This window comes from Mucor mucedo (genome assembly GCF_025094135.1).
Source record: "Mucor mucedo strain NRRL 3635 chromosome Unknown EV154scaffold_5, whole genome shotgun sequence".
NCBI lineage: Eukaryota > Fungi > Mucoromycota > Mucoromycetes > Mucorales > Mucoraceae > Mucor > Mucor mucedo.
Window position 1 is genome coordinate 11,457 of NW_026252289.1, and position 25,440 is coordinate 36,896.

General features: G+C 36.2%; 12 protein-coding genes across 12 annotated transcripts; 8 read left to right on the forward strand and 4 right to left on the reverse strand.

Moving 5' to 3' along the window:
- The first annotated feature begins 151 nt into the window (after nucleotides 1–151).
- On the forward strand, nucleotides 152–2,489 carry EV154DRAFT_434822 (alkaline-phosphatase-like protein). The gene is made up of 6 exons (XM_051596771.1): nucleotides 152–485; nucleotides 542–894; nucleotides 956–1,066; nucleotides 1,133–1,421; nucleotides 1,476–1,783; nucleotides 1,847–2,489. Exons 1-6 carry the CDS (start codon nucleotides 229–231, stop codon nucleotides 2,437–2,439), a joined length of 1,911 nt encoding a protein of 636 aa, XP_051462768.1. The 5' UTR covers nucleotides 152–228; the 3' UTR covers nucleotides 2,440–2,489.
- A 300-nt stretch (nucleotides 2,490–2,789) lies between these two features.
- EV154DRAFT_547359 (DNA polymerase delta, subunit 4-domain-containing protein) lies at nucleotides 2,790–3,331 on the forward strand (the record flags this gene model as incomplete). Its single annotated transcript, XM_051604753.1, has 3 exons — nucleotides 2,790–2,986; nucleotides 3,052–3,153; nucleotides 3,219–3,331. The coding sequence occupies exons 1-3, from the start codon at nucleotides 2,866–2,868 to the stop codon at nucleotides 3,329–3,331; spliced, it is 336 nt and encodes a 111-aa protein (XP_051462769.1). The 5' UTR covers nucleotides 2,790–2,865.
- An 81-nt stretch (nucleotides 3,332–3,412) lies between these two features.
- Nucleotides 3,413–3,799, forward strand: EV154DRAFT_491992 (uncharacterized protein). Its single transcript, XM_051599623.1, has one exon. It carries the CDS (start codon nucleotides 3,455–3,457, stop codon nucleotides 3,749–3,751), a length of 297 nt encoding a protein of 98 aa, XP_051462770.1. The 5' UTR covers nucleotides 3,413–3,454; the 3' UTR covers nucleotides 3,752–3,799.
- Nucleotides 3,800–8,714: 4,915 nt separating this feature from the next.
- On the reverse strand, nucleotides 8,715–10,903 carry EV154DRAFT_491996 (Eisosome component PIL1-domain-containing protein). The gene is made up of 3 exons (XM_051599624.1): nucleotides 10,544–10,903; nucleotides 10,418–10,484; nucleotides 8,715–10,352 (listed from the first exon to the last, which is right to left on the reverse strand). The coding sequence occupies exons 1-3, from the start codon at nucleotides 10,790–10,792 to the stop codon at nucleotides 8,773–8,775; spliced, it is 1,896 nt and encodes a 631-aa protein (XP_051462771.1). The 5' UTR covers nucleotides 10,793–10,903; the 3' UTR covers nucleotides 8,715–8,772.
- On the reverse strand, nucleotides 10,904–11,791 carry EV154DRAFT_456017 (uncharacterized protein). The gene is made up of 3 exons (XM_051597363.1): nucleotides 11,718–11,791; nucleotides 11,290–11,646; nucleotides 10,904–11,224 (listed from the first exon to the last, which is right to left on the reverse strand). The coding sequence occupies exons 2-3, from the start codon at nucleotides 11,600–11,602 to the stop codon at nucleotides 10,965–10,967; spliced, it is 573 nt and encodes a 190-aa protein (XP_051462772.1). The 5' UTR covers nucleotides 11,603–11,646; nucleotides 11,718–11,791; the 3' UTR covers nucleotides 10,904–10,964.
- A 125-nt stretch (nucleotides 11,792–11,916) lies between these two features.
- Nucleotides 11,917–15,198, forward strand: EV154DRAFT_492000 (Sec34-like family-domain-containing protein). Its single transcript, XM_051599625.1, has 11 exons — nucleotides 11,917–12,141; nucleotides 12,193–13,206; nucleotides 13,262–13,356; nucleotides 13,416–13,552; nucleotides 13,608–13,987; nucleotides 14,043–14,132; nucleotides 14,195–14,315; nucleotides 14,365–14,573; nucleotides 14,631–14,712; nucleotides 14,771–14,898; nucleotides 14,949–15,198. Exons 1-11 carry the CDS (start codon nucleotides 12,013–12,015, stop codon nucleotides 15,090–15,092), a joined length of 2,529 nt encoding a protein of 842 aa, XP_051462773.1. The 5' UTR covers nucleotides 11,917–12,012; the 3' UTR covers nucleotides 15,093–15,198.
- A 259-nt stretch (nucleotides 15,199–15,457) lies between these two features.
- Nucleotides 15,458–17,281, forward strand: EV154DRAFT_589276 (uncharacterized protein; the record flags this gene model as incomplete). The annotated part of the gene is made up of 7 exons (XM_051606850.1): nucleotides 15,458–15,632; nucleotides 15,731–15,747; nucleotides 15,811–15,994; nucleotides 16,058–16,273; nucleotides 16,345–16,637; nucleotides 16,706–16,833; nucleotides 16,891–17,281. 7 exons carry the CDS (start codon nucleotides 15,458–15,460, stop codon nucleotides 17,279–17,281), a joined length of 1,404 nt encoding a protein of 467 aa, XP_051462774.1.
- A 256-nt stretch (nucleotides 17,282–17,537) lies between these two features.
- Nucleotides 17,538–18,511, forward strand: EV154DRAFT_492001 (uncharacterized protein). The gene has a single exon (XM_051599626.1). It carries the CDS (start codon nucleotides 17,579–17,581, stop codon nucleotides 18,479–18,481), a length of 903 nt encoding a protein of 300 aa, XP_051462775.1. The 5' UTR covers nucleotides 17,538–17,578; the 3' UTR covers nucleotides 18,482–18,511.
- Nucleotides 18,511–19,629, forward strand: EV154DRAFT_456018 (EngB protein; the record flags this gene model as incomplete). The annotated part of the gene is made up of 5 exons (XM_051597364.1): nucleotides 18,511–18,811; nucleotides 18,870–18,899; nucleotides 18,968–19,030; nucleotides 19,081–19,211; nucleotides 19,284–19,629. The coding sequence occupies exons 1-5, from the start codon at nucleotides 18,584–18,586 to the stop codon at nucleotides 19,627–19,629; spliced, it is 798 nt and encodes a 265-aa protein (XP_051462776.1). The 5' UTR covers nucleotides 18,511–18,583.
- EV154DRAFT_492003 (acyltransferase) lies at nucleotides 19,625–21,657 on the reverse strand. Its single transcript, XM_051599627.1, has 5 exons — nucleotides 21,502–21,657; nucleotides 21,368–21,442; nucleotides 20,082–21,307; nucleotides 19,878–20,025; nucleotides 19,625–19,822 (listed from the first exon to the last, which is right to left on the reverse strand). The coding sequence occupies exons 1-5, from the start codon at nucleotides 21,644–21,646 to the stop codon at nucleotides 19,713–19,715; spliced, it is 1,704 nt and encodes a 567-aa protein (XP_051462777.1). The 5' UTR covers nucleotides 21,647–21,657; the 3' UTR covers nucleotides 19,625–19,712.
- A 1,795-nt stretch (nucleotides 21,658–23,452) lies between these two features.
- On the forward strand, nucleotides 23,453–24,024 carry EV154DRAFT_456022 (ribosomal protein L49/IMG2). The gene is made up of 2 exons (XM_051597365.1): nucleotides 23,453–23,477; nucleotides 23,536–24,024. Exon 2 carries the CDS (start codon nucleotides 23,542–23,544, stop codon nucleotides 23,839–23,841), a length of 300 nt encoding a protein of 99 aa, XP_051462778.1. The 5' UTR covers nucleotides 23,453–23,477; nucleotides 23,536–23,541; the 3' UTR covers nucleotides 23,842–24,024.
- Nucleotides 24,025–24,181: 157 nt separating this feature from the next.
- Nucleotides 24,182–25,188, reverse strand: EV154DRAFT_476381 (uncharacterized protein; the record flags this gene model as incomplete). The annotated part of the gene is made up of 4 exons (XM_051598034.1): nucleotides 24,182–24,303; nucleotides 24,471–24,603; nucleotides 24,630–24,728; nucleotides 25,096–25,188. 4 exons carry the CDS (start codon nucleotides 25,186–25,188, stop codon nucleotides 24,182–24,184), a joined length of 447 nt encoding a protein of 148 aa, XP_051462779.1.
- Between the last annotated feature and the right edge of the window lie 252 nt (nucleotides 25,189–25,440).

A 25,440-nucleotide genomic window follows, 5' to 3' on the forward strand; every position in this document is an offset into this window, starting at 1 on the left:
GTTTAAACGAATGGTGCGATATGGTACACGGAATATAAACTCCTACAACTATGGCAAATAATTTCGATATCACTATCAAATATTACGCCATTCTCAGCATGTGTCACGAATGATACAATATTACATCCCTGATGCCGACATATCTTGATTCCTGGTTTGAAAGACATATAAATTAATTATTTTTTTTATATACTTGGCCATTTATCAATCAACGACCATCTTTCTAATATGAAATTAGCGGGCATATTATTAGGCACTGTTGCCTTAATTGCATTAACTAATGCTAAAGAACAAAAGAAACCCAATATCGTATTCATTTTTACAGATGACCAAGACTATCGACTGGATTCTTTAAATTATATGCCAAATGTCCAAAAGTATCTTGTCAATGAAGGTACGATGTACAAGAATCATTACGCTACCATTGCTATCTGCTGTCCTAGTCGTGTTGGTCTTTTGCGAGGTCAATATGCTCATAATACAAAGTAAGTAGAATAAATACAGTCAAGTATAGAAAAACTAACTAGGTATCGATATTTAGTATAACAGATGTGTCCCCTCCCTATGGTGGTTATAATCGTTTCAACACACTAAAATTAGGCGATGACTATTTACCCCTTTGGCTACAAAAATCTGGTTACAATACTAATTACATTGGTAAATTAATGAATCAATATAGCGTTAATAATTACAATGATCCCACACCCAAAGGCTTTGATTATCAAGAACAGTTAGTGGATCCTTATACATATGTATATAATACTGCTGTGTTCTCTGTGAATGGTGAGGCTCCTGTTTATTATAAGGATGCTTATCAAACTGATATTGTTCATGCAAAGACACGTGCTGCTCTCAAGAGGGTGCAAGCTCAAGATGATCCCTTCTTTCTGTGGGGTAAAGAACTTTGTTTTTTAAAACTTTGATGATTTATTATTTGGCATTAATCAATATCTAGTTGCACCTATGGCTCCCCATGGTCAGTTTGAAATTGGAAATGATGGATCTATGAAAACAAGCTCTCCAGTTCCAGCTGCTCGTCATGCTCATCTTTTTAAGGATGTCCAAAGTAAGAGAATAATGCATCTGTCATCTGACAAAATAAAATACCTGATAATAATTTCCTTTTTCAAAGTCCCTCGTACCCCACATTTCAATCCCGAAACTCAAGTTAAAACAGCTTCGTATTGGAAGGAGCTCGAAAAGCTAAACGCTACACTGGTTGAGGAATTTGATGAAACATATAGAAATCGTCTGCGTGCGTTACAATCCGTAGATGAAATGGTTGGCACAATATTTGAGGAACTGGAGAAGTCTGGAGAGCTTGATAATACATTTGTTATTTATAGTGCAGATAATGGATATCATCTTGGGCAACATAGGGCTCTTCCTGGTAAATGTACTAACATGGAAGAAGATATCAAGTACGGTCTTTTTAATATTATAAATGGTAAACAGTAATTAACATTGATCATTAGCGTCCCTTTTATTGTACGTGGTCCTGGGGTTGAAAAAGGAAAAACAAGTGAGCTTGTCAGCGCTCATCACGATTTAGCTCCTACATTTGTTGCTTTGGCTGGTGGTGACCAATACATTCCATCTTGGGTTGATGGCGGTGTTATTCCTTTAACAAAGGCACTCAAGAATCATCGCAAACATATTTCCAAAGAAAGTTTCGCCGTAGAGTTTTGGAGTGAGTACCAGATGGCCGAGAATTACGATAATATGCAAGTGAAAGGTCCAAACACATATAAAACGCTTCGTGTCATCTCTGAGGATTACAATTGTTAGTATACTTACAAAAAAAGAGGGAGTGAGAGAGAGAAAAACAAACTAACAACCCTCATAGACATGTATACTGTATGGTGTACAGGAGAGCATGAATTTTACGACTTGAAAAAGGATCCTTATGAAATGAATAACTTGTATGATCAAGCGAATATACAGCTTGTCAATAGGTTGGATGCATTGTTAATAGTTCTCAAATCCTGTCGTGCAGAAACATGTCGTGATCCTTGGAAAGTGCTTCACCCAACAAATAAATCTGTAAAAACATTGCAGGACGCACTTGACGAGAAATACAACGCACATTACACTCAATTCAAAACAGTTCAATATGAAGAGTGTATCGGTTACTATGATGCTGCGAATGAATTACCTCAAATCGGACAACATTTTACAGCTAACACAACGAAACGTCATAATGATGTCGCTAATCAATATGTCCTCAAAAGCCTTCGAAAAAGATCTAACGAGGAGGGCAAGTTTATTTTACCAAAGGAGTACCATGACTTGTTTAAATTAGTTCCCGAATCAACCAAAAGTGTAGGACATGCTGTACCTGATGAAGACTTTGAAAGTCATGCTCTTCCAATCGATGATAAATTAATACAAAATCCTGTCAATTGGGCAGAATACAATTTTTATGGCTTTGGAAATTAGAATCTTGTAGAAAAAAAAATGCACTTAATAAAAAATGACGTTATGACGACTTAACCAAAAAAAAAAAAAAAATTAACCTCCCGAGGATCAGTATGAAACAAAAGTATAAGGCTTAACTCGCATACTCATGCAAGCATTGTTTGGCGCCCATTATAATAAAAGAAATACCCTTTGTGCATGTATTTTTGTGCTTCTTCGATACATGTCGACTTGCATTATGTAGGTATGATATATGCTCGTTCAGGTTGAAATATAGACTAAAAACATTTCACCGAGCGATCCGATCTCAGCATAAATCATTGTAACAGGCAGAAAACCTGTCAAAAAAAAAACTTGAAACCAAACAGCATATCTGACTCGATGAAATACGATGGCTGTGGCTTCTGTCACTTTTATTTCGTCTCTCTTTCATTCTAAATATCAGATATGCCACGAAAGAAGCAAACAAAGTTGGACATTCCAAAAACTCGCCGCCATATTAAACAAAAAAATAAGAAAACTGTTCAAGATGATATTGTCCAAATTGGTGGTAGCGCCAAGCAAGGAAGTACGGTCTATTTCTTGCAGTTTTTTTTTCGGGACGCTTATAAGTTTTATTTTGTATTTTTGTAGTCCACCAAGAGCATCTGGATGAAACAGATAAAATGCTGAGGGCATTTGATCTAAATTATGCGTATGGACCATGTGTCGGCATAAAAAGAATTGACCGTTGGGGTAATTTTTGTGTTTGTTTGTAATACTTTTTAAACAGCATCTTATTGTCCTTTACCTTTCTTTAGAACGAGCTCGTCAGCTTGGGTTGAATCCGCCACCGATCATCAAAGATATACTAATCAACGATCAGACTAACAAAAATGCTGAGTCGCTATTTAATCAGTTCAGAATGATTTAATGATGATACCCATGCTAAAAAAAAATAAAAACTCCCCTAGTCCGATTCTTTTTTGTATATAAAGAGTCAGAAAATTTCTACTCTCATTTCAATATCAAATTTTATATTAATAAACAAGAAAAAATGAGCTCAAACAAAGGAACTAGCCACACTGGACCATCAAACATTGCCCATGCCGAAGCTGCTTTAGGTGCTGGTCGTCCATATGAAAAGTCCATGGAAGGTCACAACGAAATGTTCAATAGCGTCAAGGAATTAGAAGAACATAACAAGAAGCAATTCTCTCACGGTCATAGCATGAAGCAATCTCGAGGTGAACGTATCGATAATGAATTAGCTGAAGAAGATAAGGAGACCGTTGAAAGAATGAACGAAGCTCATAGACAAAGAGAAGAAGCCAAGCACAGAAAGGAAGATTAAAAACATTTGTAACATTTTGTAAATAAATAAATAAATATTCTGCATAAACTTTTTCAGTGTAACAGTGTGTGTATATTTTGGAGAAGGAGGAAAAGTGATAAACACGGAAGGCGATGAAACTCTATTTCACGTTACGCAAACTTTTGTACAAAAAACAAACACACACACAAAAAACGAGTATAGATTGAAACGTATTACCATCCTAAATACATCCAAACGTGTTACCTTAAACATGTTACTTTTTTTTTCTCATCTATTTTTATTTCACGTTAGTAAATGTTTTACCAATCATTTGATTCCAATGTAACCATTCCTAAGAGCTATGCCCAATATCATTTGGTTTTAATTTATTTGTAAAAATGATGTAATTACAAATATTAGTCTGATTTGTGTTTTTAGCATGGGGACAAGATGGGCTGATGAAAGTATACAAGGTCAGTGCTCTGTGTTTCAAGCTACTTGACGTTCTACAAACTCTTGTCCGGTGAGCCGAATTTTTTTATTTTATTTGACAAACAAAAGGCGTTACAGGGGCTGTTTTGGGCGTCTTTTTTTTTTATTATTGCCCATAAACCTGTAAATTAATTTGAAAATGACTTTTTGCCAAAAATCAATCACCTAAGCAAACAAATTGGAAAAAGAGCTCTGAAAGAAAAGAAAAGCGGCGGAAATTAATAGCACCCGGAAAGTAGAAACCCGTCATTTAAAGTGCAAGGGCTCATCCTACAAAAATCAGGTACTTGGTTTCTTGAAACACAACATTCTTGTACGACACTGGCGTCTCAACTGCTTTTCGATTTAAGCATTTTTTTTTTTTGTTGTTGACAGTTCTAATCAGGACTTGATGCTCAGCTAAATAATAATTTTAGAAATGTGTTCTCTACTGGAATATTATGTTATGACTTTGTTTATAAAAGTATGGGGTAGTACAGCGATTCACCTATATCCATTTTCCATGGGAGTTGTGATATTAAATGTTTGTACAGGCAACTTTATTCACTATCCTACCCCACGTGCATTCAATAGCCATGATGTGGCGAACATGTTGTTCCGATAAATAGCTGTAACCACGGGCGTTGTTGATTCATATAATCTATACTGTCTCATTATGGCAAACCATCTTAATTGATTATATAGACCGATATTACGGGTAAGGCCGAATTTAGGGGGTTTATAGGTACTATTTCCGAATTCAGCTCCAAATAGGGCAGGCAAAGAGATATTTCAGCTGAATGAAAACAGAAGTAATTTCTTATGAGGGATTTTTAGCTTGGATTTTAGTGACAACAGTTCAAGGTCCATTCTCTTCAAGCTGCGGTAAAATCCAGGGACATATAAAGAAAAACTAGTCGAATAAGTGCTAAATCTCTCACGTAAAACATTTTAAAGTCGATTCTCTTTTCTCATAGCTTTTTAAAAATTCCTAGTTATTCAGATATCTCATCGGATCAGTAGCGTGATCAAGCATTTATTTACTCCTGGCCATTCATACATTTGAGCTATACAAATGAAGATGGGTATGATTAACACATTGCTCCAACATGTTAACTTTATTTAGATTGCTATCTAACTACCGGAACTTATATAAAGAAATTTTTGCAACGAAAGAAACAAATAAATTGTAAAAGAAACGGGTGATATACTAGTGTTCATTCAAATGATGATATTTAGAATTTTTTTTTTTCGTCATTTACAACTGAATCTGTAGAAAACAGGTTTATATTAACGATTAACATTGTGGAACAGTTTTAGCCGTTTTGAGATGATATGATTTAACACGTTTCTTTAAGCTGCGCAGAAAAATTCACAACGGGTATATGTCTATCTTAAGGCACCTTTGCGTTAATATTATCTATCTTTATATCTCTAATTTCTTTTTTAATGTCTGAGATACATATCTCCCATTTCTTTTTTCTTTTTCTTTTTTGCATGAACAAAACAAGCAAACATGCATGTTACCAACTAGTATTGCGCAATTGAAATAATTTTTAGTGTACAAATTCGTGTTACTTTTACTAAAAAAAAGGCCTCATTATCAAAAAATTATACAAACAAGCAATAACCCCGACTTCTACACCGGTGCTTGGGTGAGAAGATAAAATATCATGGGGAGGCCCCTCACCTCTTTCTCGGTCACAGGTACATTGAGAAGAATTAAATCAATTCTCTAAATGCTAAAACACAAATAGATTTCTAATACGTGTTTTAAAAATACTGTTTTATATAGAGAATTGTTTTTATCATCACTTTTATATATACATGTATACATTCTTGAAATGAGAAGACCCACACCCCCTTGCTGTTATGACAGGGATTTCAGCCGAAGCGTGTCCGAAAGAAGAAACCACGGATTAAATAAGATTATGGTGCAGTGTTTTGCGTTTAAGATTTCGTGTTACCTAGATAGATACGCCTGTCCTATTGAACAGCAAACTATATCGATACGCTTTTTTTAAAAACAATTGTAGGTCTATCCAACAATTGTGATCCCTTTTTGATACCTTGTTGGTATTAACTTATGACAAAAATCATTTAGTACGTATCATAACTTATTTCAAAAAAATACACCTTTTCACCATTCCATCTTTTTGTCAACAACTGAAAAAGACGAAAACAATTCAAGTCTTAATAATCCTGGATAAAACAGTATAGACATAATGTCCAATGATAAAATGTTTTTGAAACCAATCACAATAGCCAAGAAGAGGCTGGCAATACATCCGAACATACCGCTGCTTGAATGGCTCTCTCTTAAACGTTGACCTTCCATGTCGCGTCTGCTTTGGAAACATATAGTAGACCGTACTTATCCAAGCATACAACCAACAGTTTACTTTTCCTGCCGTGACATAAATGGTGAGACTGAGGTACAATTGACTCTATTAATCGGCTCAATGCTTCATAATTCACAGGAAAATATGCACCTTCGATGGTATGTAAATACGATGCATCACAAATATCAAGAAACCAAAAATCAGATTTACAACAAGGCTGAAGAAATTTACCCAATTTTTTGTACACATATATATGAAAAAGGCCATCATTATTGAGAAAAGAGACATACAGAGCTGTGGCCTCCTTGTTGATCTTGGGTGTCATTAATCATTAAATATCTTCTATTAAAACTTGCTTATATTCGATCAGTGGAGAGGAATGAAATCACATTTCAACAGCGCCTGAATTCAGCATATCCGAAAATCATTTCGACATATGGGACAATATTGGCTGATTTTCATATTGATAATAACGATTTGATATACGACGACATATACTTGAATAGAATTCTCGTAAATCCGGATATTTCCCAGTCAAGAAAGACTTTTAGCCTTTTTATGACGATATTCGACATAATTGACAACAATCACTATGGCAAATTTAAGCATAGCCCAATTAGAAAATATACTCTGTAAAAATGTGTATTGAAAAGCTCGAAATATTCTAGCTGCGAGGCGATGAGCCTCAAGATTTTGCCCAAGCATTTAAATAACAATAATATCAAAATCAAATTTGGGTTCCGGTCTTTGAAGCATTGTTCTCTATAGATGGTAATATGATCAGATTAAAAACCGGCGAAACTGTGCCAGGTGATTCCACCAATGAAAAAACCACTATCTATGCTAAGTTAGTTTCAAAACTGATATCCGGTTTGTATATGACTACGATAATCCTTGATGAAGTTGGTTAAATTTTTATGGCAGGGTGTAAAAATGAGTAACGCCAACGAGCTCCCTTAAAACATTGTTTGGGGATTTCGAGACGCCATAACCCTGGATCTTACAAATTGTTCGGAGGTTGTGCGAATAATTTATGAAAACAGTGTACCAGGGGAAAAGAAAAATAGGGCGTAAAAATAAATCATATGATAACTTTGTACCTTCTTTTGTATACATTCATTTTTTTGTTGGTTTTTTTATGGCTGCTTGCCGGAAATCGATCATCCTTTATTAAATAATAATCACGCTATGTTTTATAGATGCTTATTGTTTTGCAGATAACATGTTAACCGTTTTGTCTTGTGCGTGTTTTGTGGATTTTAACAGATCACCGGATTTACACAAACTTTTTTATACGTGCTACCTGCGGTTTTTAGTAACAAAAAAGATTAATCGTACATGTTCTTACGTCAATCCTTTATTTAGATTTTTTTTTTTTTTTTTTTTTTTTTTTTTTTTTTTTATAGCCAAGGCATAAACATATAAAGCAAGGATAATTGGCTTATGCATTAGTTGGGCCAAATTAAAATAAAGGCGGGAATTATTATAATAAATGAGATGGCGCTAATAAGCAATATATGTATTTGTTTGTTGATTATACACTAGTGTGTGTGTGTTTGTGTGTTGCGCATAATTTTTTTTTAGAAACCTTACTCCCATGACAATTTGTGTTTCCCCAAAAAAAAAATTGGAAAAGTTATAAAAAGGTACATGATTTTATTAAAAATTTCTCTTTCCCACTTATTAAAACATCAAGCATTTTTCATTTTTTTTTTTTTTTTTTTCACATAAATACATGCATATTTAAAAAAAAAAAGTCTCCATATATATATATACAACTCAGCTCAATACCCAACATGTCTATTATCAGTTCACCACTCTTAAGATCTACATCATTTGATATCTTAAATAGAAAAAATATTACACCAGAAAAGTCAACCTCTTTAAGAAGATCTTCGTCTGCTTCCTCTTCCTCCTCTTGCTCCTCCTCAAGTTCGGCAAGTGATAAGAAATATTCTTACAGAACTTGTCCAATGTGCTCTGAACGTCTGCTGGTTCGAATTCACGGGGCCTTTGTACACAAATGGATTAACTTGCATTTTGCTAATAGACATCATGAATGGATGCATGTTGTTGTAAACCTTCATTAATCTAACATATACACTAATAATACCCCCAACACACCCCTGTAAATATATAGCACACACACACACACACAAAAGCTCTCATCTTTCCTTTTTTATCAAACATTTTTTTTTGAAATAAACTAACTACTTTTATATTGTTACAATAATTTATTCTTTTTGATTAATCCGTTTCTTCTTGAGTTTTCTGCTCATAATTAGGTTTTTGTAATTCCTGATTATGTGAAAGAGACGCAGGTTGTACCTGGGGTGACTGTTGGGGTGAAACAGTTGGCAAGGGCTTTTGAATAGAATTCTGAGGCTGCAAATGTTGATTGGGGGTTCCTGCAAGCCCACCATACTGGGAGCCTTCATACTGGGATCCGGCATATTGTGATCCTCCATATTGAGACGCAGCATAGTGCGACCCATGATCATATTGGGAACCACCATAGTGAGATCCATGATCATATTGCGATGCACCGTCGTACTGTGGAGCACCATCATAACGAGGTGTACCGTCATATTGAGATCCACCGTATTGTGATTGGGTATATTGTTGCTGCTGTTGTTGTTCTTGTTCTCGATAGTGCTGAGCTAACCTCTCCTTTTCATCTTCAGCACTATCATGGGCAGGTGCAGGTGCAGGAATACGGAACCCACCAGCATTCACCTTTTGTCTCAAAATTTCGTGACCTTCACTGTGAGTTTGGTTGAATTGTTGCTGGAATTCAGAATAAGGTCTATAGGCTGCAGGTTGTCTACGCTGACTGACTTGACGATACAATTGCTGGTAATTGACTTGAGTATTATACATTACGTTTGTAGGATCATAAAAAGTGCTATCTTGATGTTGATAATGGTTTAAATGTTGATAAGGTGCTTGTTGATGCATAGGAGCAGGGGATTCAAAAATTTGATGGTATTGTTGATGTTGAGGTTGAGGGGCAGGAGGCAAATTAGCGCTAGTCTGGTAAGGTGAACTGAAAGTATAACTATCGTGGTGCTGGGCAGTTAGATGATCAGAATTCATTGGGGAGGAGATATGCTTTGGTGGATCATCATAAGCAGGTGGTGGTGCATCATACAAGTCAATTTGGTCAAGGTCAATTTCGTTTTCATGAGCTGTTTTTAAATCACCCGTAGCATTTGAGATCTCGTCGGCAGTGTAACCCGTAGGTTGATTAACAACAATACTTTCAAGGGAAGGCTGTCTAGGTGGAAGTTCAGGTGGTGTTGGTTTTTGGGCCGATGTTCCTTCAGGCTCCTTTCCTTTACCGGTATCTACTACATCGGTATTTGCAAGGGTAGGTCTTTCATCTGCGGCCTTTGGCTTCCAATCATTCACAGCATTCATTGCATCAGCAAAGATAATAGCGGCTTCAGGACCCTTTTCATACGGGCTTCTATGTTGCTGGGTAGGTGGGGTAGGCTCAATTTCAATCAAATCTGTCAAGTATTTACCGAAACCCGCAATTAAAGCAGTCTTTTCAGCATATTCATTCATGGCATTAAATCGAAGGTAGAAGGCTTCCTTGAGTGCAAATCTTTTAAAATCAGCTAAATCCATTTCACTTTCATGTGTTTCATGGGCCAATGATCTTAATTCTCTTTGAAACTCCGGTAACTTTGGTGATTTTGGGCTGGTTTTGCTAAGATTCAGGATACGTGATTGAAGGGAACGCTTCTTTTCTCTTGCGTCTGACAATTTCTCCTCTCTATCCCGAATAGATTTAACAGCGTGACGATATTGTTGAAACTTATCTGTTGGATAGCAAACAGCTGTTTAGTAAACAGATCACAAGGACACGCAAAATACAAACACTTACTAGCATACTCTTGCTCGATCTCGATCTGTTTGTCGAGTAACCTGGTTAACTTGTCACCTACAATATCCTGTATAAATGAATAAAGATCAATATACAAATACAAGAGGGCTTTCAAAAAAGAAGTACCTCTAAATCACGTCCATTTTCCGTCTTTTCTTCTTCAACTTCTTCCTGGACCCAATCCTTTAAAGCCTTGATCGTTTCAGTGCGTTGATAGGCCATGGTACGCATAGTTGCAAGATCACTGCGTTCCTGGAAGATCCACATGGAAAGACTCTTGGTGTCTTGCTTTTGCATTGGGTTATTCTTGGCAATCTGCGATTGCACATCGGTTTTAAATTTGTTGTACGAAAAGTGTAATCCTTTCAAACTCATGTTACTAATTCTTTTTAATAAAAAGGGCGTAAAGGAATAATAATAACAAAGGCTTGGGTTTTATGTGGAAAAAAAAAGAGGTTTAAAAATAGAACTTTGCAGGCCAAGAGAAAAAAATGCGTCATTTGTGTTACAAGCTACTACTGCTACTATTTTATTTGTTAAAATGCAATTATACTTTGATATTAACATAGCTACTATCAGGCATCAAAGAATATAATTCATAAGATGTAGGAGCGACAACTTTAGCTGGTCCTGCAGCAGTGTATTTCTTGAAAGGATTTTGGAGAATCGTGAAGGGAACCGATTCATAAACACAATGTACTAGTGTGCCAACATAATTCACCATAATACGATAGTGATACAAGCCACTGACGTCTTCAATGTTGAGAGGGAAGGTAGCCAAGCCGGTGTTTGCCTCGTGATAGAGTGCTGGGAACAGACATAATTAGTCAAATGACAGCTAAACACAACATATATATATATATAATACTTACTCATATTCTCTCCAATAATGTACTGATTGTGTTGAGTAGAATTCAAGATACGGATACGGGTAATAATGTTAGGGGAATGAACAATATCTTCATCAAGCGACCATTTCAATTGTTGAATAGAACCAGCTTCAAATGCGAGACCAGGCGTAGTAGGGTAGTCGATATGAAAGCCTACACAGTATTCAGGATTGACACGAGGAGGATTGTAGCCAAACATCATTAAGGCTTCACCAACTTCTGCCCTGCGTTCAATAGCAGCTGCTGTAACACTACCGATAACCAATGATGCGATGATAGAACACAAGAATTTCATTTAATAAAGTGAGATAGATATTTAGAATTTTTTTTGAATTTTTGGTACCTTTTATAAGCGATTAGAATAAAGACTTTATTTGTCATTCTCTAATTAATTACATGTTGAATTCTAGTCATATTTTTTTAAAATACAAGTCAATCATTATATTAATAGACCTCATCATCATCCCATTCAGTCTCAAGACCTCTATTTTTAAACATTTGATATCAGGAAATAAATCCTTCGATATAATTATAGAAGTACAGGTTCTTATTGTTCTATGTACTATGAGATTGAGCAACATTCTCGCGTGTGGAACCAAATGAATATGTGCGCCCAGTGACAACATAACGCGGGAATTGAAACTTGGGGCCAAAAAAGGATTCACTTTTCAACCATAAACAGACGTGCGTATTTCTCTCAACATTATGTCAAGAATAACGCGCGGTATCTCTTTAGAAGAATGGGAAGAAAAAACCAAGCTTAACGACAAGGAAAAACAAAGTGTACAAGATTTGCAAGATGCCTGCGCTGAATTGCCTCTTCCGTCCAACTGGGTATGTTTTTTTTAGTTAGTTGTTTTTATCAACTATTGACCCACAAACAAGTATTTGGGCGACAAACTTTTAGGCTCCCCTTCCTTGGGCATCTCACCAGGGACGCCCGATACACTTCAATCGAAAAGCCCACTTAACCCACATGTACTATCATCTCGACTTTTAGGTACCCTGAAACATACTTTATCTACCGCCAACCTATTAGCAGAAGCAACGGCAGCAGATTCAGCAGCAGAAAAGAATATGGCTCATGCCATTGGAAGCGCAAAACCCATCGAAACTCTTCAAGAGTTTTTCGATTGGTTTGCAGTGATGGAATCCGAGATGGAGAAAGGACAAGAAGATGTTTATCGTAACCACTTATCCACTGTCGAACTTTACCAACAAGCGTGTGATGACTTTCTGCAAGATCTACAACTTACCTGCCAGTTATTCGACGATTTAGAAAATGATTACTCATTTGTAGAATTACAAACTCGTTCAATTCAAACAGCCTGCGAGACCTTATTAGAAGAACAGCATCGTCTGACACATTTAGCAGAAGGACTATCCGAGAGATTAGCCTATTTCAACCAACTGGAACCGATCGCCAAATTATTCAATTCCCCAGGCGATGATATCTGTCTTAATGCAGAATTTATACCGATGTTGAATAAGTTGGATGAATGTATACAGTATATGCAAGATCATCATGTGTACCGTGATTCAGAATTATATCTCATGCGTTTCAGACAATGTATGACTCGTGGTATTACACTTATTAAGATGTATGTAGTGTCCACTATTAAGAACTTGGGTTACGAAGTGTATAAACAAGTGAGCACAAAAGACGCTACTATGGGTAAACAAATGACCATGTACTATGTAAAATTTAAAACGATTGCATCCACCATCAAATCCTTGACAACTCAGGTACAAAAGAGATGCCCGGGTCATAAGGAATATCAATCGTTATACGAAGACATGCTTCATGCTTATTTCCAGACAAGACAGCAATTGTTGGGCCCTTTAATATCAAAAAAGATCCAACAGCTTGGGCCCAATGACAAGGATTTATTAGGATTTGTAAAGTATGATTACGTACGAGGCATTTACATCTAGTATTAATAGCTTTTGACAGGCTAAAAATGGCTGTGCATACATGATGAGTCTTTGTTCGGATGAGTACAATTTGTTCTACAACTTTTTCCAAAAGACTGGAGAGCAAGAACTGTAGTAAGTACACCAAAGTGTATAAATTACAAACAATGTTTGTACTAATATGAATTATAAAGTAACTACCTGGAGTTGTTAACAAGTTACTTGTATGATTACCTCCGACCACGTATTATTCACGAAAATGATATCACTACACTTTCTGAATTATGTAATGTATTTTTGATGTATGTCATGCAGGATGAAAATGATTTCGGTAAAAATATAATGAAAGTGCAGAAGTGATACGCATATACTAACTAATTATGTAGCGATTGGTGTAGTTGAGGACAAAAATGAGGTAAAATTTGGTCATCTTATACAGAACGTGATGGAAGATGCACAGGGCAGATTAGTATTCCGATCCCAAATGTTTATACATAATGATATTCAAAACTATCAACCTAAACCTCAAGACTTTGAGAATACCCAAACAAAAGTAACATCAGACGAAGACCAAAAATCATCAGTCGTATTAGACTCTACCACTGCCGCAACCTTGACAGTAGAAGAAGACACAACTTCGGAAACACATTCGATTCATTCAGCTAGGTCAAACTTACTGGCGGATGGTAGCGATAACACATGTGGATGGTTTCCAACATTGCAAAAGACACTTTGGATTCTTTCAAAACTTTACCGGTGCGTTCAGGTAGCGATTTTTATTTTTATTTCTATTGGATCTATACTGAGATATATTATAACAGACTGGTGTGTTTGAGGATTTGGCACAGGAGGCTGTCTCACTATGTAATGAATCATTGCAAAAGGCCAGTACCAGCGTTACGAACTTAAAGGTATTTTATTTATACTAGCCAATTCGAATTATCATTTAACCATTTTGTTTTCATCCTCCCAGTCTCGTCTCGATGGTGAATTATTTTTAATTAAAAATTTACTGGTGTTAAAAGAACAACTTGCTCCTTTTGAAGCAAATTTAGTTCATGCAGGAAAAACTTTAGATTTCTCTCATGTCACCGGTATGTCTATCCCGATACGATCCACACGAGCCACTAATAATTAGAATAGGTTCCTTATCTTCGTTTCAACAACATAAATCGCTCATGTTTAATCCAAATGCTCTTATTGGGTTGGCCCAGCGTGGAATGCCACGCGTAGTCGAAGTCAGTTTGGATTCGAGACGGGAAATTGATTTTCAAATCAAGAGAGTGTGCGAAGAGTTTATAAACAATTGTGTGAACAGTTGTGTAGAGCCACTAACTGCCTTCTTAATCAAGGTAAATTCAAATCAAATACCATACTGTTTAGTTTTTCTTAATCATCATTTTTAATAGTTATCGGCAATTTTACCAGCAGCAGTTGTAACTAAAATGGCGGACGATGATTCACCCACAACAATACAGCAGCTAAATGGAGGTAATTATTAGGTGTCTCGGTTCAGAAAAAATAATTGTTAATGCTGATGTAATCATAGGAGATGTACAGGAGGCGACAGATCAGTTTATGGAAGCGGTAGAGGAACGCATCAGATTTGTGGTTCGGAAACTTAGAGAATATGTCAGCGATCATAAAATGCAACAGATCCTGATGAAGCCAATAGAGGTTGGTCTTATCAAACACTGCTTGGAAGTATGAACTAACAATTTTATTAGACGAGTATTGTTGAACAATACAAATCTTTTTTAACAAGAGTCCAAATAGAGTCAAAAGAGGGAGGAAGGATCCAAAAAATGGAAAACCAGCCAATGTCCACAGAATCAGTAGCTGTCTGGATCTCTCAATTGAAAGAACAATAATAAAATCCATTGGTTTATCTCGCTTGATTGCATTAATGGTTCGTTTCGCATTAATTTACTAATGTGTATCTTCTCGGTCCGGGATAAGTTTATAATGATAAAGGGGATATTAAGTTCTGTTTATGTAATTTATGTGTAAGACAACACAGTGTTATATATGTTGAATATGTCTGTGTACATTATCGTTAAAAAAAACCTTATATGAGCTGATGATGATGCGCGTGTATACTTCAAGGAGTTACTGATGATATAAAAAGTCTTCATTTCATTTCTTTATTCCGTCCTTTCCTTTTTCCTTCCTTCCTTCCTTCCCTCTCTTACTTCGATTTTTTTCAATCTTAATTTTTAGTTACTCTCTATTTTTAATGTTATTAAAACCGTTTTTGTATGTATTACTGTTTTCGTGTTTCGTTTTGAATTTTCCTGCCACTGTTTTAGCAGAACCTGAAGAACATCATGAAGTCGACCCAAAGTCTGGAGCATTTTGGGGACAAATCGTAGCTATCTTTTTTTTGGTGATCCTAAGTGGAATTGTTGCTGGTAAGATATATATATATATATATATATATATAAAGCCATGTAATGATTGTCGTTTCCATGCATGCATATTGACTATCTTTTTTTTCTCTTTCTTACAGGATTAACTCTTGGTTTGGTAAAAGATTTGATAACGCCTATATGTTTAGTGACGCTAACTAACAGATTGCATTATTTATAGATGTCCCTCGATACTACCAATCTTGCTATTTTGGAAATCGCTGGTACGCCACAACAAAAGTACTATGCTTCACGAATCATTCCTATCCGCAAAAATGGCCATATCTTGTTAACGACCCTGTTGTTGACGAATACTGTATTGAACGAAACATTGCCAATCTTATTTGATGGCATTTTCAGCACAGGTAGAGAAAACATATTAGGCTGTTTAAAATGTATATATGAATGTTACTCACAAACAAATCTAGGGTTTATATCTGTCATTGTTTCTACCGCATTGCTTGTCATGTTTTCAGAAATCATTCCTCAAGCGATATTCTCAAAGCATGGTCTGGCTATTGGTGCATTGTTTGCTTATCCCGTGAGAATTTTGATTGGCATGTGGTTCATTATATCATGGCCTATTTCCAAGTTTTTAGATTACCTATTAGGTACACATACCGGATTTATATATGGCGTATCAGGTAACATGATTCACTACAATTTTGATATGATTTGTTTATTTAGCTGTACTAACATTTCTTACAAACAATAGAATTTGGTGCGTTGGTTCAACTTCACGATTCAGCAAAGTATCCCGATGGTACATTGAACCACAAAACTGTCACTGTTTTACAAAATGTTTTGAGCATGCAAGAAAAATATGCAGACGGGATACTAACATCGGCTAGTAATATGTTGATGTTAAAACCTGATGTCATGCTTACACCCTCCAAAGTCCAGCAATACCACGGTAGCGGTTACTCTCATATTATTGTATATGAGAAGGGTATCACTGCATCGAATCAACATGATGATCATCAGATTCTTGGCGTTTTAGAACTGAAGGTAACTACATATGCTGCTGTTTTCTTACCCGGTAAAACAGCCGAAAAATTAATATAAAATCTTATTAGTCTTTAAATCTGCTCGAATCAAAGAGCTTTAATGAACCGATCGGTAAAATGAGACTAGATACGTATCTGACAGCTTCCTCAAGAGAACCTGTCATTGACCTAATGAATCAATTGTTTAGTCAGGACTCGTAAGTGAAGAAAGCGTCTATTCCATACCAAACGCTAATTTTAACATATTTATAAAGCGATGCACAAGTTATTCTTATTTACCGCACGGAGCAAGATATTAAAGTTATCAAAGAAGAGAGCTATGCGGCAGCACGTGAGATTCAATCAATTGAAGCAAAGGCATTAAAGAAGCATAAAAATAGCTTGAGCTGTCGTGTCAGAAGACTCTTCCGCTCCAAATGTCATCTCTGCCATCATTTATCAACACCTTCTGAATCTGATATAGGTGAAGAAGAGACAATTTCGAGTAACCGGACGGTTGAAATGAGTATGAAGGCTGGTTTGATTGGTATGGTTACCAAAAAAGAGATTTTAAATCAACTGGTATGTCCTAGACTCGAGCCGAAAGACAAGTCGGCTTCCTTTCCACAAGTTGTTCATGGAAGTTTGAAGGCTAGTCAAAATTAAACTAGAACAAGCTCCCGTCTGTACATGTATGTATACTACGCTATCATATAATTAGCCCATCTAAATAATAAAGTAATACCCCTCACTTTTTTTATAATAATTTCCTCAGCCTTTTCTTTTTTTTTGATATGCTATTACACCTTTTGAAAGCATAAGCTTGTCTGAACTGAGCTTCTTAGCTGAGGCTTAATTTTAGAAAAGTGACCATTTAAACACAAAATCACCAGGGCCTGTTTTTTTTTGCTCTTCTTTTTTTTTTTTTTTTTTTTTGAAAAAAAAAACCAAGTAAATAACACAATGTTCCGTGCCAGCAACAGTCTTACCAAGGCCGTCCCAGCCTGGAGAAATGCCAGCCTTTTATCTTCCACCAAAAGTTACAGCACACCTGCCGTTACCCCTGCCGTAGAAAAGAAACAAGAGCAAAAGCCCAGCCTTTCTGCACGTCTTGGTGGTTCAGGTCGTGGTAAAGCCATTGCTGAAGGCCAATCTGCCGATCCTTTCGCTTCCTTTTTAGCAAACGCAAAGAAACCTCGTACAAACAACAATAATAATGGCGAGCGTCGTAACGGTAACTTTACACCCCGTCCCAGAAAGCAACAACAAGACAATGGACAATTTGCTGATGCTGGTAGTGCTGAAGGAGCCAACACCAAGCCCCGCCAACCTCGTCAACCTCGTCAACCTAGAGCTGAAGGTGAACAAAACAATAAGCCTAGATATCAAAGAAACGCCGAAGGTGGTGAAAAGACACAGGCTGGAGACAACCAACGTCCTCCTCGTACCAACAACAACAACAACAAAAACAACAATAGATCTAATGGTGATGCACCCCGTAAGAACAACAATAATAGAAAGATGAATTTGAACAAATCACAACCTCAAGAAGTTCGTACTCGTCGTGCTGTTACATTTATTGATAAAGACATTGATTGGGCATCATTCGGTACCAATGCTATGCCTGCTCAAGAAACAGTTACTGAGCAAGTGAAAGAGGATGATGCATTATTATTGAAGGAAGTGCAAGGTGATTATGACAGATATCTTGGTGTTGGATCTGACATTTCTTGGCCACAAATTATCAATGGTGCCAACGTTGGTACATTAGTTGGTAGTAACCCTACTTTTGATCTTGCTCAAAAGACTGCATTCTTATCTGCTTTAACAAATGCTACCAGTGGTGCCGTTTCTGCTAGAAAGTAAAATGTGATTGTATAGTTAAAAATAAAAAAAATTAATCTAGATTAAAAATAATTTTTTTTTTTTGAAAATGCGCTTTGTTTCCACTCCTATTTTAACCTAAATATGGCCCTTGCAAAAAGAGCATTCCACTCATCATGTCAATTGTTAAAGAGAACTACCGATCATTTAACCACAAAGGACAACAAAAAGTTCAAACTCGTTTCTTTTCCTGAGCCACCAACTCTATTACCCTCCCAAGTTGCTGAGGCCACTAAACTTTTTGCAAGACCTGTGAGCTTTATTCAGAGTATTTCACAAACAGAACAGGCCCCAGACCTCATAAACCCAGAAGTATGTAAATAAAATACGAGCATCGACTATATCTGATATACTCACTCACTTTTTGTAGGTCGCGTTTGTTGGCAGAAGTAACGTTGGTGTAAAGTATTCTCTGTGCAACCCATATTTTTGACATGCAACTCATTTTGTTTTTTACCGTACCTACAGAAATCCACCTTGATCAATAATTTGACAAACAATAGCAAGCTAGTAAAAACATCAAACAGACCAGTAAGTCATAATGCTGGATTCATTTGTCTGATTCTAACCTGCATATGTAGGGTCATACCAAATTACTCAACTTTTTTGATATCGGACGTCAATTGACATTGGTGGATATGCCTGGCTATGGCTACAAATCAAAGGAAGAATGGGGTGAATTGATTATGGGATACTTATCTACACGTAAACAGTAAAGTGGTTCCGCATACTGGTTTTTTTCATCTTCGTCATAAAACAATTAACGCTTTATTTCCTCTATTAGATTAAAGCGCTTGTTTTTGTTGGTAGATCCAGTCGCAGGATTAAAAGAAACAGATAAACAATTGATGAGCCATTTGGATCAACAAGCATTATCCTATCAGGTGATTTTAACAAAAAGAGATCGATTATCGCAAGACGCCTTTCAAACTTCCAAATTATCTATAGAAAAATATCTGATTGAACACGCCATTTGCTGTTATCCTCAGGTTTTAGTCACTGGTAAAAGACGAACAAGCAAATCCAACGACAATGACATGGTCGCTGATGAAATGGCTAAAGTAAAATGGGCTATTGTTAATGCTACGGGTATCGAGGTTCGTCCATCCACACCACCAGTCAAGAAATAAAAATTTGTATTATAGTTTATTTGAAAGGATATTTACATAAAAGTGTGTGAATATGGGATTAAGGTAGGGGGTATTTTTCTTCTTTACATGGTCCATTTAGGATCGCCTCTTCTTTTTTCGGATTCTCTGATTTCAAACATAATTTGTGCTGCCACAAAAAGACAAAATATAACAGTGACTAAGAATATGAGACCTAATATACATTGATTAGAATTCCTACATTCTAAGAGTGTGATTAAACAACTTACCATCCGTAGAGCTAAAGATCTGAACCAACATGGCCTTCATACCATCCAGTCCTAAGCAGAAACCGACCAAATTAGCTACCATCATCATCAGAATATTTCCGACGGCTCCTAACCCACACACGATTCTATAATAGGATGTATGTCCAAACTATGCAAGATGGTTAAGAAATGTTTGCTCTCGCTGGAATTAAACCTGTACAATACCTTTTTGTATGTAAAGATCTTTGATCCAATAATCTCAGGTAACAAGAATAAACAGATCAACCAACCCCACGCCAACAATTTCAGTTCGATATCATGCCAGACTGCTACAAATGTAAAGACGACCCACATGCTAAACGCAAAATAACGCGACCCACCCAATGGAATATAAATGTATCGAATTGTCCACCTGTTAAAACTTCGATGCCAACTCTTCCAAAATCTTTGCGCAGAGAAATTATTACTCATGCATCGAATCATATTCTCTTCAGGCCAGATACCATCTGCCAATGCCCATAGTCGAAAAAATCTCCAGGGGATCAGTAGCTTCATCCAAATAATCACTAGATTGAAATAACCAATCATGCTTAATTGAAGTGGAGTATCATGATCCCATGCTTGTGCCTTGGAAATAGCAACCACATAGATGTAATGTAACGTGAATTCCATCACTAAAAGAACTGCAGCGAGTCGAACGGCATACGTTATAACATATTTGAGTGTTAATTTGGAGGATGGTGTTCTGATCTGCGATATAAAATCGTTGAACGTGATGATGGGGCCACAAATATAAAGTGGCGTATAGAGGATGTATGTCAAAAAGTTGAAAAAGTTGTAATCCTCAAAGTTACATGGTACGGCTATACGTTCTCTATCTGTCGTAAATGCATCCTCACCCATGATATGATGATACTGTGTTCTTGGCTTCTTAAATTGCCAGTAATAATCCATGTTGTAAGATACAAGTCGAAGCATACCAAAATTAAAGAATACATGCCACCTGGGTAAAATGCCTTTATGTTGATCCAATAAAGATAGTCCAATCGATTTAAATTCATAGCCTTTGTAATATTCATTCAAGAATAAGATTATCAAATTGAATGTCCAAGTCAAAAAAGGGTTCCAATACGACCCACCCGTGGATTGTCCAATTAGATAACTTGTGGTGATGATGATTAAAATCTTGATACAGCTGGTTCCATGTAGTGCACTGATAACCATAATTGAAGCAGCCAAATAAAAGTAGGTTTGTTGAAGTTTTCTCTTTTTGGACTTGAGCAACGATTTGTAAATATGGCTTGCAATAAGATACACACATGCCAATGCGAATAATAGAGGAATATTGCGACGGAACTGTGAGTATTGCATGTCGCTATTATCCACTTTTCGATTGAAGATCCAACCATTGGATAATAAGTTGCTATACAGGTAATAGTTTGGGTGTTCACCTTGTTTGGGTTAACCATTTGTACAAGAAAAAAAAAGCAGAGTCTATCTAACACACTTACTTTGGCTGAGATCAGAAGCTACATAAAACATGTAGGGCACAACCACAGCAACACAAGCATAATAAAAATAAAATTCTAGTCATGGACTTGTAAGTACATCAATGCTTGACCTTTTGTTGGATTCGCAGGATTACCTTTTGTCTTCCATCTAGAAGATTGCATCGATGAAGCTGATGAGATTGAGGTGGAACTTGCGGGATTTATCGAGACACTGTTGCTATCATCAACAGTATTTAAAGGTAAATAATTCGACAACTCGTGTTGCTGTTCTATAGCCATATATATATAAGTACGTAAAAAAGAAAAAAAGCCAAAAAGGAGACAAGTTGAACGTTCCTTGTATTCTGTGATCCGGCCGAGTTTCAATTCATTGGTGGATAAAAAAAGCTTTTTTTTTTTGTGAGTGGTTCCTTGATCGGGAGTTGTAATATTTTTGTGGTACAAGGTTGCCTCTTAAAATAAGCATGTATAAATGCATGTGATTACTCACAGCAGTAAACAGGTATCAGAAACATTATTGAATAATAAACATATTAATTCTCAACTCTCCAAAAGCATTCAGTATAAAGCAGCACAAAATAGTAAGAATAAATCCGGGTTTCAGGAACGCATTTTATTCTCAAAGCTTAAAAGGTGGCTTGCAATTATTTATACCTACTTCATCCAAGCCCGCACCTCTGTAAGTTGCATGATTCTAACAGGTAGACGTATTAATATTATATAATTACGTATTATGTTACCATCTTGACTTGGCGCCAACAAAATTGATGATTTAAACAAGCTCTTTTGCCATCGCTGCGATTGGAAAAAAAAAAAAAAAGTCGCGTGTAACGCGTTATGCATAATTTGTTCTTAAAAAATAAACGAGAATTACTCGTTAACGCGTTGTTAAAGCCCATTTGGGGTTTCTCTGAGGTTGGCCAAACTTTTTTTTTTTTTACTTAACATATTTCACAAGTATTTTGTTTAATACGAAAAAGAATGGACATTGTATAAGCAAATTGACGCACACACTTGCCTGAAAAGAGGCTAACCAAAAGTATTTCTCTTCTACATATTGCTGGATTTCGTTATTTAGGTAAGCCTATTCCGCAGTAAGATGAAATCGCTGTCACGTTACGTAATTGACTTAGATAATCGCGGGGACTTTTTTTTTAAACATAAAAGAAGGCGACCTTCGACCTGATCTTATATATACTTCTTTATTAACTTTCAAAAATAAAAAATGGCCTTAAAGTCTTCAAAAAATAAAAATCCTCACCCTTTGAGCAAAATCCAAACTCTAAAAAAAGAGAACAGAATTATGACAGTTATGGTTAAACAATTAGAAAACGATCGCGAAGCTTTGCATGAGAGGCTCGTGACGAACGAGGTAAAAAGTGATTGTTAACTTCTTCTGTCTGAATTCCAATCTAATACACTATGCATGCCAGAAAGAGAATCTAGAACTTGTTCAAACGGTTATTTCTGTATTGGTTTGTATTACCCAAAAAGCCACCAAAAATATTAAGGTTACTCATACCTGCATAGGAAGAGAACAAATATCTTCATAAAAAAGCAGAGGAACATGCACTAGAGACGAGCTACCTTTGGAGGAAGATAATTGATGATGCCCCAACAACAAACAAAAATATGGAGGGTTTAAAAGTATATGATAAACATATCAATAAATCGAAAAGACGAAGAGACTATATGGATGATTTCTCAGATCAACAAAGGAAAAGCATAGAGCAAGAAATTGAACCCGTCATGTCAAACTCTAGAAAGGGAAAGAATGCTCTTCATCGAATGCTCAAAAAGAGAAAACTTTGAACTCAAACAAATGTAGTATGATCTTATAGTAACCGTGGGTAACTAAATTACCCTGCTAATAGTAAAATTTACCACCAATAAATGCATCCCATTGCTTTTGTCAAACATGTTAGAATGTATCAGAAAATGTCTGTGATGTATTGCTACATCTCCATCATGCAACTCCTTATCATCAAGAACTCAATACAATTAAATACCCGCATTTTGTTGGGACTGTCGTTTTTTTTTATTGGGATTAAATTTACCAGGCCGTGGAAAGAACAGGCCCTTTAACGTTTTTTAAACATAAATTCAATAGGTAAGTGGACCTGCATTGTAAATGTAAATGATATCTGAAAGACTAACGTGCTGTAAAGCTAGTCATGTTGCGCTCATTTGTTCAAACCGCCAGTCAAAATAAGCGCTTCTACTCTACACCTGCTTATAACATTGTACGAACTGTCAACAAGGGTCTTCCTGTCTATTCTGAATATAAGAATGGCGGAACCCGTCTTTTGACTGTTGTACGTAGAATCGAAGGTGATTCTAATGCCTTGATGGCCGATCTTAGTGCTGATTTCCCCGAAGCCGTTGTTCGCATCAACCAAAAAACTCAACATGTTATCGTCAAGGGCAATCACGTCAATGAGCTCAAGGAATGGTTGATCTCTAAAGGCTTCTAATCGCAAAAAGGTGTTTGATTTATCTCGTGCTTCAATTGGAAAATATTTATTGAAAGAAAAGTCTTTACCCTTTCGCTCCTTCTTTTCGCATACATATCAATTCCTTTTGATTAACGGTAGACTTCGAAATGTAAATAGATATTATTAATAAAGAAAAAATATTGATTTTTAGAATTTCAAAAAGTCAGGGGATAGCTACAAGTGAAAATTACACATCTACAGATAACAGTTACAAAAAAAAAAGTTTTTTTAAAAGGTCATTTTTACGGGATCTAACTTACAATGTAAACGTCAACGAATTTTTAATATTCGGATTACAATTTGAGTCTTGTTGTTATCTTCAAATCATGATTGGGATCTCATTTGTGGTAACCAAGGTATCAAAGATACGATGCATATTTCTTGAAGCATCGATGTCTCTTTGCCATAGGGTATTACGAACACCATCAATCAGTATCAACACTAGAAGAACAATTGGATCATGTTTTTGAAGTCCTGTATTTTGTAACAGGAACAGTCACCAGCAATCTTTCTCGTTCAGCCTTTTTCAAAACTTTAGTCAAGCGTCGTGCCAACCCTGAAATCGTTCCTTTCATAGTCGAAGGAAAGACAGCATCACTCAAAGCTACCAAAGGTATTCTTTCGTCGTCGTTTTCTAAGAAGTGGTCTTATCTTGGTAGAAGTTTTCTTTTCTTTGCCCCTTCCCTGTTCCTCATTCACCTGTTGTCTTGATCCTCCTACGAGTGTTTTTCCAGAATTAGACTGAATTTAGTATAGTTTAGTTTTACTATACGCTTCCATGAAATACCAGTCATTAACAGTCTAGAGAATTCAAGATGTTTTACAGACACTGGGATTTGAAAACTATCTTTGTTGTAGGTTAAAAACTAAATCAGCAGATACCAGACGAGAATCATACATAGTCAACTTGGTCCCTTGTCATTGACATGAAATAGCCACCAGTTCTTTCATGAGTATGTGACTTTTAACCTATTTGGACCCAAGATAAAGAGTGTTATTTTTCAACTGTTCTCCCTTTCTAACATCAACTTTCACTCCTTTCAAATTTGGCTTTTCTTCGGCCGTCATCACATCATTATCTGAATTAAGATATATCTAAAATCAAACCTGTTGAGCTCATCAACAAGGATAGAGCGACAGTTGTTTATCTCGTCCAATTTACTCTCACGAGGACCAGGCATAAAACCTGAGAGAATAACAAAGTCTTTGGTATATCTCATCTCCTTTCAAGACCTTTGTCACTTGACTGAGACATTTTGAGCGTTTCGTTTCAGATACACCATTGTCAAAGAATGCTTTATCCCATTCATTTAAATACAAATGCATCCTGAACCAATCCTCCCCGTGTCTTTTTTTATTTAAGGTTTTTGAATTCTAAATCTCTAAGCGTGCAGCCAAAGCGAATCGAATGTATCTACAGTTTAACTTAAAATCGCATTTGCTGTACCATTCGATTAAAAGTTTTTCAATATCAGTTGTATTTCGGCATTTTGAAATTTTCAACAACATTTCTCGTTCCTCAAGTGTGGCTAAAGGTTATAAAGTAATATTCCACTCTGTTTTCATGGAAGTCAACTG